At 27.6% G+C, this 15,188-nt stretch overlaps 2 protein-coding genes across 3 annotated transcripts; both read right to left on the bottom strand.

Moving 5' to 3' along the window:
• Window positions 1-544: 544 nt before the first annotated feature.
• On the bottom strand, window positions 545-1,979 carry LOC141536946 (uncharacterized). 2 transcript variants are annotated; one of them, XM_074257756.1, is made up of 2 exons: window positions 1,866-1,979; window positions 545-1,223 (listed from the first exon to the last, which is right to left on the bottom strand). In XM_074257756.1, exons 1-2 carry the CDS (start codon window positions 1,966-1,968, stop codon window positions 592-594), a joined length of 735 nt encoding a protein of 244 aa, XP_074113857.1. In that variant the 5' UTR covers window positions 1,969-1,979; the 3' UTR covers window positions 545-591. The 2 variants fall into 2 exon arrangements, with proteins under 2 accessions (XP_074113857.1, XP_074113858.1); XM_074257757.1 differs by lacking the exon at window positions 1,866-1,979 and adding an exon at window positions 1,317-1,402.
• Window positions 1,980-3,453: 1,474 nt separating this feature from the next.
• Window positions 3,454-13,167, bottom strand: LOC141536999 (uncharacterized). Its single transcript, XM_074257836.1, has 7 exons — window positions 13,102-13,167; window positions 8,984-9,120; window positions 8,418-8,633; window positions 6,142-6,481; window positions 5,654-5,851; window positions 4,979-5,053; window positions 3,454-3,459 (listed from the first exon to the last, which is right to left on the bottom strand). The coding sequence occupies exons 2-7, from the start codon at window positions 9,088-9,090 to the stop codon at window positions 3,454-3,456; spliced, it is 942 nt and encodes a 313-aa protein (XP_074113937.1). The 5' UTR covers window positions 9,091-9,120; window positions 13,102-13,167.
• Window positions 13,168-15,188: the final 2,021 nt, after the last annotated feature.

The following is a 15,188-nucleotide window of genomic DNA, read 5'->3' as shown; positions in this document are numbered from 1 at the left end:
AAGAAAAGACCATCAACCGCACAGTTGAGTTCCTCAAGGAAGCTGGGAAACAAAAAGGAGTTCATTATTTTAGCTTTATCTTCAAGGAAACTAAAAACCCTGGTTCGCTGAGTATGACATGCCCAGGAAAGTCATCACTACATTTATAAGAATGCGTCTAAACCATTACAACTTAAACTCCAGCTTACATAGAAAAAATTTCATCGAATCATCAGCATGTCCCTGCGGATCACCAGACCAAGACTTGAATCACATCTTTTTAAGTGCCCAATATATCAAGACCAAAGGAAAATGCTGAACAACATTCTCAGCAAACTCTATAATCCAGCTCCGACAGATATTACACCACTTCTAGCAAACCCTTCAAATAAAATCGCATACATTCTCTCCAACTTCCTGAACAAATGCAATCTCGAGATTTAAAAGAAATTTCAACGAGCATACAGACACCTATGGACAGCATGAAAAACAACGACACTACACTACAATCACCCTACCATTGAGTACAACGGCCGAATGGGTAATCTCCCAGAGCCAATTGTATAATAATAATAATAATAATAAAAATTAATATGAAGCTTAATTTTTTTTTTATTGCGTTAATTGATAATCCGCTCTTAAATCGTCTGCAATTTCAACCAAACTTCTACACAATATGCAAGTGAATGATTCTCCATTTGCAATCGCCTCATCATGCCATTTATTATTACACGACCAACAAAATGGAGCATGATTGCAAGGTTTATAACCAACTTCGATTAAGTCATTAAAACAGCCTAAGCACTGCTGAGCGTAAATATACGGTTGATTTATATCTGGTTGCTCTGAAGAAATAATTATTTCGTTTTCTGATGCAATTGTCAGTACTCCGTTGTTAACATCAGTCGATTCTGACATTACAATAGGGTCCGGAAGTCCTGTGCCTTCAAGTAGACCAAGTTCTGGTAAATTATTTCCCATATTTGTTAATTCAGAACGATCATTACCATTACCATCAATGGATTCTGATAAATTTTCTACAGCAGGGAATGATAAATCATTATCAATGCCAATTAAATCAGGATTGATGTTAGAATCCGAAGATTCTTCATGGTCAGATTGATCAGAAGAAAAATTATAATTATGATCCATAGATGTTGGGTTGGTAAGTAAACCAACTGGTGGTGTTGAGTCAACTTCAACAACTTCATTAGCTGACATCTGTGGTAAGTCATCAAGCGATTCTGCAAATAATTAAATATAAAAATCTTTAATGATTCATAATATATCACTACTGGAAAATAATGCAAATGAACAATCAATTTTTTTGAACTTACTCATAATTATTAGGATGCTGTATATCTACAAAAATATCGATATTTAAGAAGCATTTCGAATCTACAAGTTTTTAGCTTTATAATTTTGTGACAAATATTCTAAAGCTTTTAGATTAATGCAACCTTAAAAAGTAATCCGGGAAAAAGAACAGAGCAAATATTTTTAATTTAAGAATTTTATTTATAACAGTTTTACGGTAGTACTTTAAATATATTTTTACCTTTAAGTACGTAAAAAATATACATTTCAAAGCTGAAAAAGCTGCAAGGTGCGCTGAAAAAAACCAATTTTTTAACATCTTTGAGCTTAATGATTCAAATTAAAGATCTCATCGAGTTTTACGCTTGAAAATATATGGGATGGCTTTCGTGATCACCTGATTTTCAGATTTTTTATCGAAATCCATCGTAATATAAAAATGTTACTCTTATCACTTAAATATCGATATTGTCCCAAAGATATAATACTTTCAAAATTAGCAAAATATTTAGGAAATTTTATTTTCCTTTTTTTTTCAAGTACATTATATAATACAGTAATTGTCTTACCGGCTGCTCCATTGATAAATAATTTTAATAATCTGAACTGAGTAGGAATTTCAACATCCGAAAGTAATAAATTACGTAAGACTGGTATTAGATGATTTGCCATTCTTAGTACGAAGTCTGTAGAATTTACAGTTTCTGCTGTAATTCTGGTCCATAAATCAGAAATACACTTGCAGTTTTTACATTACTGAAAATATTTTTAACTTTTTTCGAGTGTATAATGAAATGTCCTTTTGTCCTCAAGTTATTGTGATGGAAATGAATTTGAGAATTCATTGATGATACTTGATCTAAATGAAGAAAAAAATATGACTATTTAATTAACTTGGATGATATTTTTATTAATAAGGTATAGCAAGATACTAACCAATGAAACTCCACACAGTTTTACTTTTCTGAAGTCGACTTATCATGTTTTGGAGAACCAATTCACTATTTTTCCACAAGGACATTATATCATTATAAAAACAGTAATTTTCGACTTGAATATTGGTAAGCCAGTGTTCATCATAGTAATCCATCAGATTTTCAAAATGTTGAAATTCATTATTATTTATAGAATTAACAATCTCGCGCAAAGCATTCATAATTTTGCTTTCGGGTAACAAACTGATGGATATTAATTTCGATACTGTTAAGGGGCACACCTAGTGTAACGGCCTAAAAAAACGTGATTTTTGGGAATTTTTATTAAAAAAATACTTTATCAATTATTTAAAATTTTAAGAATATATTTATACATGTTTTAAGAATACATAATGAAATTTTTGAAAAAAATTAAATATTTTTTAAGTTATCGTCGATCTCTAACGGCGCGAAAAAAAAAAGGTCCTTCACTGCTGCAGTGATTCCGGCCTTCTCCGTGGATGAAATCTAAAAAAAAAATATCTCGTTAAACTAGATAATATTGTCTGTACAATGACCTACGATAAAAAAAAAAATCAAAAATTGACAATATGGCGGCGTTTTAAAAAAAATAGTCGAATTTTACCTAAAATTTTGGTCGTTTGTGGCCTGCAGAAAATTCGATTTTTGATCAGATCAAAAAATCGATAGGTCATTGTACGGAGAACTATATATAGAACATGTAAAAAAATTCGATAGTGATCGGATCATTTGTTTTTGAGTAATCACTGCAGCAAATTCGGAAAATGCTGTTTCGAGAAAAACGCGTTTAAAGATAAAATGATCGTTTCCACTGTTATAAGTGGTTTAAAATCATATTTACAGCTAATCTGCTATTCCAGGGCCATATAATACACCTTCTTCTTCTTCGAAAAGGGCTTGTTCAGCTGAAGAAGCTTTTCTTCGAGATGATCGACCTTCTTTTGAAGAAGCCCTTTGGCGATAATCAGCGATTCGTATTCTCGTGTCGTCCTTAAGAGCCGCAAAATCTCTTGCTGCAGGTCCAACTATCACTCCCATTACATTGAATATCTTCAAAATTGACGAATAACCGTCATTAAATATTGCAGTTGCAAAATTATTTGACAATTCAATAGTTTTGAAGCCATTATGAAGATGCTTGGGTGAAAAGTGCCAAAGTAAACCGTTGTAGCTTTCATTGTTGTTTTGAGTATTGTTACCTTTACATCTATCAAGCAATTCATATCGAGATAAGTCTTCATAAATAGGTTTTATAGCTTCTTGTACTTCTGGATCCAGTGGGAGGTAATCGTGTTTAAATTCGGCAACGTGTTCCCATTCTTTTTTTCACATGTAGATAGCATTCCAATTTAGCAACAGGAATATCATAAGGATTCAAATCTATAAGTCCTTTGTGGGTAACGCTATCACCATCACCAATATAGCGGGTATATTTTACACCATATTTACTAATGGAACGACCAATCATGTCTTTTACACTATCCACTTCCATTTTTGAGGCAGATCCTTTATGATTGGCATCACATTCTTCATCGTGTAATGATAGCCATTCCTCATAATCTTCAGGTTCGCTATCTTTTTTTTCTTCCAAAAACACAACTCTGACAATATGTAGATTTTACGCATGAATCAAGAATTTTCTTGCTGTATTTTCCTGCCAGCGTAACTACTCCGAAACGGGAAGTATGGCCACGTTTTTTCCAGGTACCATCGCCGCTAACAGTCAAATTTGTCTCCGAATTTTCTTTCTTTAATGTAAGCTCTTTTTCTTCATTTATAGCTTGCTGCATACTGAGCTTACAAACAGTTTCGGCTGCAATCTGTAAATTCGTAAAACATCCCGCAAAAGTTTGGTCGTAAAATTTGCATGCTAAATCCATTAATCCACAGAAAAAATTTATCCCATTTATTCCGATGCCCAATAGACGCATCACAGCAACAATACGTTTATTTATTTCAAATGCGTTATTAATCATTGGTCCAGAATTAATATACGAATTGCCACATTCACAAATAATAGCAATTTTGAACCCTAGACCTCTTGAACTTGCTTGATTGAAAGTAACTTTTTTTTGACAGGTTTTACACACCACTAAATTACTAATTGCACTAAAAACTGATAAAAATTGCAAAATACAATATCCATGAGATGGGTCAATCACAACATTATTGTCATTATTTTGTAATAACTTTTCTGCGGACGTACTGGTATTCGCAGTAGATTGCTCAAATGTAAATCTATTTCCGGTAAACTTGCGTTTTTTCGCAATTGATCGATGCTTAGGAACATTGTGAGTTCCTTTTTTATTTGAATATGAAGATTGATCACTCATTTTCAAGAAAATAGCACGTGTAAAATTATGATGCGCTCGATACAACGATCACAATGAGACTAAATGTGTCTGGCTCCGAAAATAATTTACGTGGCAGTAAACGAAAAATTTCTAGAAATTTCTAGAAATTATTATAATGATATATTTTTGTATACCTGAGAGCCAACAATAGAAACTGGAATCGTGTTATAGGGGCTGGAAGAGACAGTAGACTCTGAACAATACTTCAGGTACGTTTCGCAGCTAATGACACTCTAGCTGCCGAGCGGCTGCTCTTTAAAATGTTATAACTCAAAAACTATTTGAGATATCGATTTGAAATTTTAATATGTTATTCTTAAAGGTGTAATCTACCGAAATATGAAAAAAAAATCGACTTTTTCGAAATTTCACACTAGGTGTGCCCCTTAATATTGTCGTACTATCCTTCAAATCGTGATTTAAACGATGAACTTCATTTATTATGATCTGAAAAAAAAAAATTAATACACCTACATTATACAAATACTTCGACTTAAAAACTTTTTCGATAACCTGGCAAATTTACTATTAATGATAACTCATATCAGAGTTTTGTAGTATATATCGATGATTATTTTTATACATTGATTGATTAAATAGTTATTATTATGTACAAAAAAAGTAAGATATTCATGTTCAATGTTCACTTTAATAAAAAAATTAACTTTACACTTTTTCTCAATTCATATAGAACATCACAATGTCTACCTTCAGGTTTTTAACAGAATTATTCATGACAAAATTTGATGTTTTACTTAATACTGATTGATTAATTTTAAAGATCACAATAGTATTAAAAAATGTTAAAATTTAAGTGAAAGATATTTCATTTTTACAAAAAAATATCAATTGTTATTGTTATTAATACTGATTAAAAGATTAATATTTATTTTTGTTTCTATTGTAAATTTGTAATTAATTAATTTTTTTTTTATATTTGTTAAATGATTAATTAATATTTATAACAGAACTATTGTAATTACTTTTGTTGTATAGAATCATATAAAAATAACTTAAATCAACGTTAAGACACTACAATTTTCTAACCTTGCAATGGTTTAAGAACGTTCCTTTAATGATTGCACCAGGAAACACTGCATTTAAGGCTTTCCAATAATCATCATCGAAATCAAAATAAATTTTTGTCGGTGAAAAGTTGGGTTGTAAATTTAATATCCTGCGAAAAATAATTTTACAACTTTCTTCGTTCTTCTGGACTTGAATAATCCATATTAAAGGTAAAATCTGAAAAATGAGAAACATATACAAACTTTATAGCTAGCCAAAAAAAAAGGTATTAAAATATTAATTTAATATTAAACATTTAATATTAATGTTTGTATATTTATATTAATAAATACAGATATACAAATACATGGAGTGAGCAGATACTGGTTCCTGAGCAGGTACTGAGGCTCTTACCTTACTAATACTGAATTAGTTTTTGGTCTATGTGTAAATAAATTTTTTTATCTATAATAAATTTGATTCTTAGTGTATATATATTTTTCATTCATAGATTTTTTTTGCCTTACATGATCCTTATACTCAGCCGAAATTGCCGTCAATTGAAGAGCATCGAGATCTTCGAAAACTTGTTGAGTTGATTGAATAAATAATGTCGTAGGCTGAAGTTGAGTTAGAAGAATTGAATCATAAAGAATCATTGAGACATTTTCACCTTCATTATTTTCCAGAAAAATAATTTCTGTTTTTCCTGCGTTATGCAGATTGATATTTTTGAAAAGTGGACTTCCTAATTTTAGTTTTATGTCGTCAATTGATGCTACTCCAGGAAATACTCTACTCTCTAGCCATGTTTGCATCCTTCTCTTTATTGTATCAAAACTCAGTAGATCGGCGCCTTCTCGATGTCTATAATACAATATTAAAAATATTATAAATTGAATCAAATAGCATATATAATATACAATATAAAGCATTTTTAGCGTAACATCGAAAAAATATTACATTTGAGTATTTTTATAATTGGGGAAAAAAACAAAACAATATTAAAAATATGAAAAATATGCCGTTAGATCTAATACAAATACGTAAATTTATACAACAAACCTATTAAGTTTTTTTTTTTTTTTTTTTTTTTTTAGATTTTCCGGTCATAAAATTAATTGACAAAAATAATAAATACAGGATAAAGACTACCTTAAGTTAAAGATATTTGTATAAATATAATTTTGCGATTCAATTAATAGATTTTAGATAGCTAATATGACTGAAAAATTATAGGACGATAAAAACTAAAAACATGCTTGTTCATGAATTTTTCGAAATTTTCAAGAACATGAAATAAATCGAAAAAATTATAAAACGCGACCAAATTATAGCTTAAACTAAATATACTTAAGTTAGATTTAAGAATGTTAAATTAAATTTCAGAATGTTAGAATTTTGTAGTTTACTGTTTGTATTATTACTATAGAATAGCTATTATTTTTATCAATTTAATGCACAAATGTAGAAATAATTTTATCAGCTCGTTCACAAGAATAAATAATTAATGATAAACTGTGCTAAATAAAGAATCTTCTCATTGTAATAAAGATTTTAACATTTCACTTAAACTAATAACTTGCAAATCAACTAATAACCTTGCATGTGTATTGATTGTAAATATTTAGTAAATGTACTTTTGGTTCAACTTAGTGGACTTTAATAATATTGGTAAAGAGTAATCTTTTTAGTGAATTTTAAGTCTATATTAACTACGATTTTAAAGTAGAAATTTTTTATTTTAAACTTATTTGCGACTTTTTAGGAGGTAACGTTTTATGAAATCAGTTTAGATTATTTTTACATCACAAATAGCTGACCTCTAAAAAATTTCGAGTCTGTTGAAGCTATATAAGTATATAAATTTTCATGGTTAATATTCATAAATAATAAATTCATAAATAATAGTTTAAAAAAAATTAAAAAACACTCTTTTTGTGAAAAACCAAAATAATAAATGAAAAATACATTTTTATGCATTTGAATTAAGAATAGTATAAGAAAAGTAAGGTATAAGGTTTACCCCTCCATGCGAACTTAAGAACATGACATCATACACCATGAAAAATCAGGTTTTTATTTTATTATTATTTAATGGCTATAAATAATTATAAAAATTATTTAAACTGTTCAGTAATCATTTCCCTTAGCAACAAACCTTGTTTTATATCATTTCTTTACGTATAAACAATTTAAAATGCGATTAAATTCGAGGAAATCGGGGTATTTTAATTTTTAGGCGATAGCAGAGATATATCTTCACAGTAAAAATTTTGTGCAATTTTAACACAAATAGTGTGTAAAAATAACACAATCATATGTTAAACAAACTATCTATAGATATAGTATGCATACAAAATTTGACACATTAAAATGTCAAAATAACACAAAAAAATATTATATTTCAAAAATTACACAAAATTTTTTACTGTGTTCGCGCGTTCGCGCTTAAGACATGGAAAATGTTAATATATATGAATTAATAATAGTGTGAATAAGAAAAATAAATAAGTAAATTAAAAAAAAAGCGTGGAGTGCATTTTTAGATATTATCAAAATGATAATCCTTCTATTCATATCTGTCCATAAAATATTTTTAACTATTACCACCATGCACTCCACACTTTTCCAAAAATAAAATACATATTTTTCTTATTTACACTATTATTCATTTATATATATTACAATTTTTTTGCACTATTCGAAATTTAAATTTATTAAAAATTATTATTTATTTTGGTTTTTTATAAAAACTGTGTTTTTCAGTTTTTTTTTTTAATGTTACTTATTTGTAACTTACAACAATGATACGTCATTATATATTAATTCAAGATTACGAAATTGGTGTTTCGTTGCGATATATAAATCTCGAATAAACCGAGCTTTGAATTCTGCATTGGGATCTCGTTCATGAGTATGTTTACTTCGATTATCGACATAAGTAAAGTCGTCTGTCGCAGACAAGGTACCTTGGGCACTACAAGCATCTGATTCTGCGTGAGAACAAATTAAACGTCTGAAACCAATAAATTATAAAATAAATATAAAGGTTTATTAAATTTGAGTATAAGAAAATAAATATTATATAAGATCTACAAAATCAAAGAAAATGCCATCTAAAATATTTTATCACTTAATTTATTTACTACAAATTGTTAGAATTAAAAAAAAATGATGCTATCAAACCGATTTAGCTTTGAGATAATTATTCGTTGATTAATAGGCTTAGCTTAGTTAATTTGTTAACTCATAGGATTAATTAATACAGAAAATTGGTAAAATAAGCTAAGCTAATCAGTTATATATATTATTAACTTTTAAGGTCTGTTTAACCGGTTAAATTGTACAGCTCTGCTTAAAACATACCGAGCACCATCTTTTAATTGTCTTCCGTATCGAAATACGTAGCCATCAAAAACCCGGTCCGGTAATGAATCAATATAAGATCCTCTTCTGTTTCGGTTGTTTGCCATAGATAATTTATTGCACGATAAATTTAGAATCTGTAAAACAAAAAGGAGTTAAATTAAATCGAGTTTAAGAAATTATTGAACCTCGGTTTTAAAAAAACAGCAGAGTAAAACATTTCGTAAGCTAAAAGCCCCAATATATGCTCAGGACCCAGTATATGATCACTCCATGTATTTGTATATTTATATTCGTGTATATAGATATACAAATACATGGAGTGATCATATACTGGTTCCTGAGCATCTACTGGGGCTCTTACCTTACTCTATTAAATACATTTCTTTGAATGTTTTCAAATTCTTTTACCCAACAAAAAAAAAATTGCCAATTTAAAAAAATTGGCTTGTTTTCAAATAGCTATAACTTTTTCAGAATTCAACGTTTTTAGGAAGATTTCTTTTCTAAGTTTTTGTTGTAAAATCTGCTTCAAGAATAAACAAAAAAATATTTTAACTATTCTTTATCATTAATTTTCAGAATATAAGATAAAACTCAAAAATTTGTCGATAATTATCTTTTCTGATTTTTTTTTATTGCTCTAAGCTTTGATATTTTCTGCACGTCGTCTAATTTCTTCGATCTATTGTTTTTTCGATTTTTCTTTTCAATTAAAAAAAAATTTTTTTTTTTTATATTTATTCATTTTCATAAAATAAATCGGAAAATCTTAAAGAATTCTTAGAAAACTTAATTTGATAATTAAATTTGAAAGAAAAAAATTTAAACAAAAATAGGAAAAGAAATTTTATGAAACTTCACTTTTTACATTTTTTTAATAAAAAAATATATATATATAAAACGTATTGATAGGTAAATAAATAAAAAAGTTATTTCAATCAAAATAGTGACTTCGTTTTTTGTCAAATTTTATTTTGAGTTGAGTAGAAAATTTGAAAATATTCTAAGCGTGTTTTGAGGGGGTAAAAAAAGGGGCCAAAAAACAAAGCTTGTATCAGAAATGACACATTTATGTGTTGGGACGATTATCTGTATTCTCTTACAAAAATTAATGGAATTTCACTGATTTATTTTAAGAGAGTAGAAATTGTAGGCAAATATATATTTTTATTTACTGAAATGTAAAGATAACACAAAGAAGTATTGAGTTAAAATTATTTGCACAAAATTTTATTCTGTGCAATTAAAAAAAAATTTTTTTTTTTAAATAATTAGCTCTGTGCAAAGTGCATATATTTATAATAGAAAAATTCAAATATTCTTAATTATTTTCAACTGATTTTAATCATTTGCAATATTTTTTTTTCTAACTAGAAAGTATTTGAGCACATTATGAAATGGATATATTTTGAGTAACAAGCACACAAATTTGCACTCATGCCAAATTCCATTTTCTAAAATCTGTAACGTACATGTGTTCTTAAAACTTTAAAAAATTATTGCATGCTAATTCATACATCTTGTAGGATTATACAAATATTTTTTGTTGTTGTAAATAGCATGAAAAAGGTTTAAGTGTGCTATTTTATTTCCTTTTTTATAACTTTAATTTTATTCTATAGTATTTCAGTTATAATATTAAATTTTTTTACAAAAGAAAACAAAAATAATTATGATTTATATTTCCTTTGTCTGTAATATCTTCAAGCACAAAAAGCAATATGAACAAGTTTTTCGATATTTTTGAAGTTTTTAGAAATACTATAAACAATATTTTGAAAAGATGTTTTCAAATATAATGATGAAATACGAATTACGGATTTGCGCGCTTACACACACAAAAATATTCCATATAGTAAGTACCCTTTCCATAAACACACTTCTTTTTTTACTTTACCTCTCTCTACTAACAGAAGATTATATGCGCATGCGTTATGCGCCATTGTTATCAAAAACAAAATGGTTTTTCATTTATACAAAAATTGCTTTAATTGAAATCTTCATAATATATCTGATTTGAGGTAATCATAAATAAAATCTTTTTAGTTCAAAAATATAGTTTGTAATACGATTTCGAGGTGTTCAAGCTCAAAAACAAATGACATTCTCTTGAAAACCCTCTTCTCCCAATACTTAGAGTCAAAAATGTTTTTAATAAAATAAAAATAAATACAAGAATCTCGAACTTTTGGAAAATTTTTAGCAGACCGTGTTTTCATTTGAAATTGCCCTAACAGGAATTGAAAAAAAAATATATATTTTGTAATTCTGTAGGATTCAATATTTTGAGACTTTCAGCTGAAAATTCTTAAAGTAAAGCTTGAAACACAATCTTAAAAGATAATGTCAAAAACATTTTTCGAATTTTTTCGTTTTTTTTTTACTTTTCAATTCGCCAATTTGAAAAAACTTTCAAAGTAAATGATGGTATAGACTAAATAGTGTGTTTATAAATCTTTGATTTATTTTTTCAATATTATTAATCATTTTCATAAGTTTTATCATGTCTATTAAGTAAAGAAAAAAAAAAACAAAATGCTGCGGAATTATTTTGTCAGTTTATCTTTGTATATTACATAATATTATATAAAATTTCTTAGCTAAAATATTAAAGTCAAGCTTAAAAGCTACAAAATGTATGTTCTTTTTTTAGAACTCATTACTACAATTTCTCGCTGAATAAGAACTATAAAATATCTGCTTATGTTTCTGTTTAGATAATTTGAATCGTTTTGTTAATAGTAGAATCATTATTATTTTTTTTTTTCTAATAATTAAGAAAAACAAGGAAGCAGTTGGATCTCAAATTATCTACTGTTATTCCAACATCGAGCTTCATTTACATTAATCTATTAAAAATATTTTATGATAAATATTTAGAAAATTATTGTACAGTTTATAACTATTATGAACTAAGTTTTTCAATGTTTCTTAGTTACACGTAAATTTCACTATTAATTTTATTCAACGAGATTTGTAAAAGTTATTTTTTTACTTATTTTCTTTTTCGTTGTATCCAAAACTGAAAATAATGCAACTCTTTGCTTAACTACGAATGAATAATTTTTTTGGATTATCATTTTCATAGAGAAAATAATGGAATTATTATTTTTTTGGCCATACATTATAGTAAATGCCTGGTCAAGTAATTACAGTTATGGTGGTCATCTATTCATTGAGATAGTTTGAACGATACCCTTTGACAATACATTGCATACAGGGACCTAATAAGTTATATTGTTATAGTTACCTAATAACTTTTTTGTACATAAATAATATAATAAGTTCAGCGAAATAAACATTAAACATTTTTAATGCGACGGTTTGAAAAATAAATAAGAATGTTGAATAAGCTATACGTTTTTTTATTTGCTATATTTATAAATAATAAGAATTTCTTTTAATAGTAAAAATTTTTTGAGGAAGTCTGTCTGTCATTATTTACTCATTACAGGTATTTTAAATGATAATAGAATTTTCTTCTTTAATATAATTTGAAAATATTCATTTTCACTACTGTCAAAGTTTCTATTTTTCATTGAGATAATCTTTTCTATTCAGAGAGATGCACGGATAAAAAAATTAACTTGCCTCCATAGCAAAAACTTAGGACAAAGATCACCATTTTGCAGAAAATTAAATTTTTATTTAATTTTAATTTAATAAATAATAGTCACAGATTTTTTTTTTTGTCACAAGTCCACACACAGTGATAGAAGAATTTAACATTTTACTAAGAGATTTTCAAGGAAAACTAAATATTTTTAGTTATATCAACAATTAATAAAATTTATTAATTTTTCACAAATATTTATCAGGCGATTACTATCGAAAGATTTATTTATAACCAACTCTGTCTAACCTATTTTTCTACAGTCGTTCACATTAAAAAAAATTTTTGTAATTGCTTTCAACTCAATAAATAAACTTGAGGTTAATTATTCCGTTTACTTTTTACTGTTTTTTAATGTTAATTAACATTTTTATCAAGTTTATTAATCGTTTATATATTAAAAATATATTTTTTTATTCGTGAAATATTAATTCTTGAAGAACGTTGAAATTCTTCAATGAAATGATTTGTGAATTATTAATTATTTATTTAATACTAATACCTTTTTTTTAATCTACAAACAAATAATTCCAAATAAATAATGTAACTTTCAATAAAAAATTATTCGTACTGCGTCCGTTAACAAATCACCATACATACTGGACACTCTCGTCTGAGCCAGTGCGACCTGAACCTGAGCACGTTGAAAACGGCATAAAGTGGGGGAACTTTTTACGCGCGATCTGGCCGTACTGGATCCAAGCGGGAAGGAACCGAGTGTAAAATGAAAATAAAGAAAGAAGGATGGCACGTGCCAAGTGTCACCAACACACGCCCCGGAGAAGTAACACATAAAATCGTATACTTTTGTTTTTTTGATTTCAAGAATCCGAGTGTATATATTCCCTTTAAGAGAAAGAGGTATACTTACAGCCGACGCCGATCGCGCGGGAAAGATCATACAGTCTCGGATTAATTTTTACGTATAATTATAACAGCTGATAACTAATGAAGTTATTTATTTTAAATAAATATGAAATAATTCTAAATTATTATTGAATATAAATTATTGGTATTTATTGTTACTTAGAATGCCAAACAAAAAATTAATAAAAAAAAACATTTTTTTTTATTCCTTGCTAATTTTTTTCATAATACTACTAGGTAAAATCTAAAATTGAAAAAAAAATTTAAAAAAAAATGGAAATTTATCAAATGTTCTCTGAGATAGAGTCATTTGTTTATGAGCGCGCGTGTTTTACTATACGAAATTCTTCATTAAAAAAATTATATTTCGTAATCTGTTGGTCGTAGAACATTGCTATTTTTTTTAGTTCGTTCATTATTTATTTTTCTAATTTTCCTTCGTAGGATGTCTTGACTCATTTTCAATAGTTTACGAGATACTTTTAGCCCACAGAATTTAGTCAGTTTAACCCAGTTTGGCTGTGTCCACTGGAAGTTGATCGAAAAATTATAATTTCTTGGAATTTCGATACCAAGTACGTTAACATAAAATTCTAACAAGTTTCAAATATGGCGGTCTCAATTTGTTTATAATTAACAGGCAAACAAAAAAACGTAAATTAAAAATTAAATATCTCTGAAACTATTAATCTGGCGGGTCAAGTTTTCACATAAAATTTGTAGAGCTTAAAAAAATTTACAACTTTGATTTTAGGTAAATCCCCGTCAGACTGATAGTTTATTAGTTATTAACAATCGAAGTTTTATAAACAAATTGAGCTAGCAAGCTGAAAAGTCAACCGATTTCATTTTTTATTTTTTTTCACATATTTCTGATAATAAAAGGAACATTTTCAACATTTTTCAAAATTTTTATCTAAAAAATTTGATTTTTAAAAATCAAAAAACCGCTTTTTCTTTGGAAGTCAATATCTCCAGAACTAAATTTACTACAGCACTCGCAACTATCCTCAAAAATCGAGAATTTAATTGCGAAAAACTTGGCTATTTTGAAAAAAATTAATTTTTAATTGGGGTCAAATAATAGTTGAACGCGAGCGAATTTTCGATAAAGTGAGCGCGTTTGCTACCCGGACTGATGGTAGTGGGAGAACTCTACAGTAGTGCTCAATGGATATAAAAAGATAAGAACAGTTGTACTGTGCTAGGGGAGCCGATATCAGTTGAGCACTACTGTGGAGTTCTCTCACTACGATCAGTCCGGGCAGCGAACGGGCTCACTTTATCGAAAATCCGCTCGCGTTCAACTATTATTTGACCCCAATTAAAAATTAATTTTTTCAAAATAGACAAGTTTTTCGCAATTAAATTCTTGATTTTTGAGGATAGGTGCGAGTGCTGTAGTAAATTTAGTTCCGGAGATATTGACTTCCAAAGAAAAAGCGGTTTTTTGATTTTTAAAATTAAATTTTTTAGATAAAAATTTTGAAAAATGTTGAAAATATTCCTTTTATTATCAGAAATATGTGGAAAAAAGAAAAAATGAAATCGGTTGATTTTTCAGCTTGCTAGCTCAATTTGTTTATAAAACTTCGATTGTTAATAACTAATAAACTACACAGTGTAAAAAATTTTGTGTAATTTTAACACAAATAGTATGTAAAATAACACGATCAAATGTTAAAAAAACTATCTATAAATATAGTATGCATACAAAATTTG

Source organism: Cotesia typhae, unplaced genomic scaffold, assembly GCF_013202065.1.
Source record: "Cotesia typhae breed Kobodo isofemale line unplaced genomic scaffold, CoteBio_Ctyphae scaffold_45, whole genome shotgun sequence".
Lineage (NCBI taxonomy): Eukaryota > Metazoa > Arthropoda > Insecta > Hymenoptera > Braconidae > Cotesia > Cotesia typhae.
The sequence above is the reverse complement of the archived record's forward strand: the minus strand, read 5'-3'. Positions and strand labels throughout refer to the sequence as shown.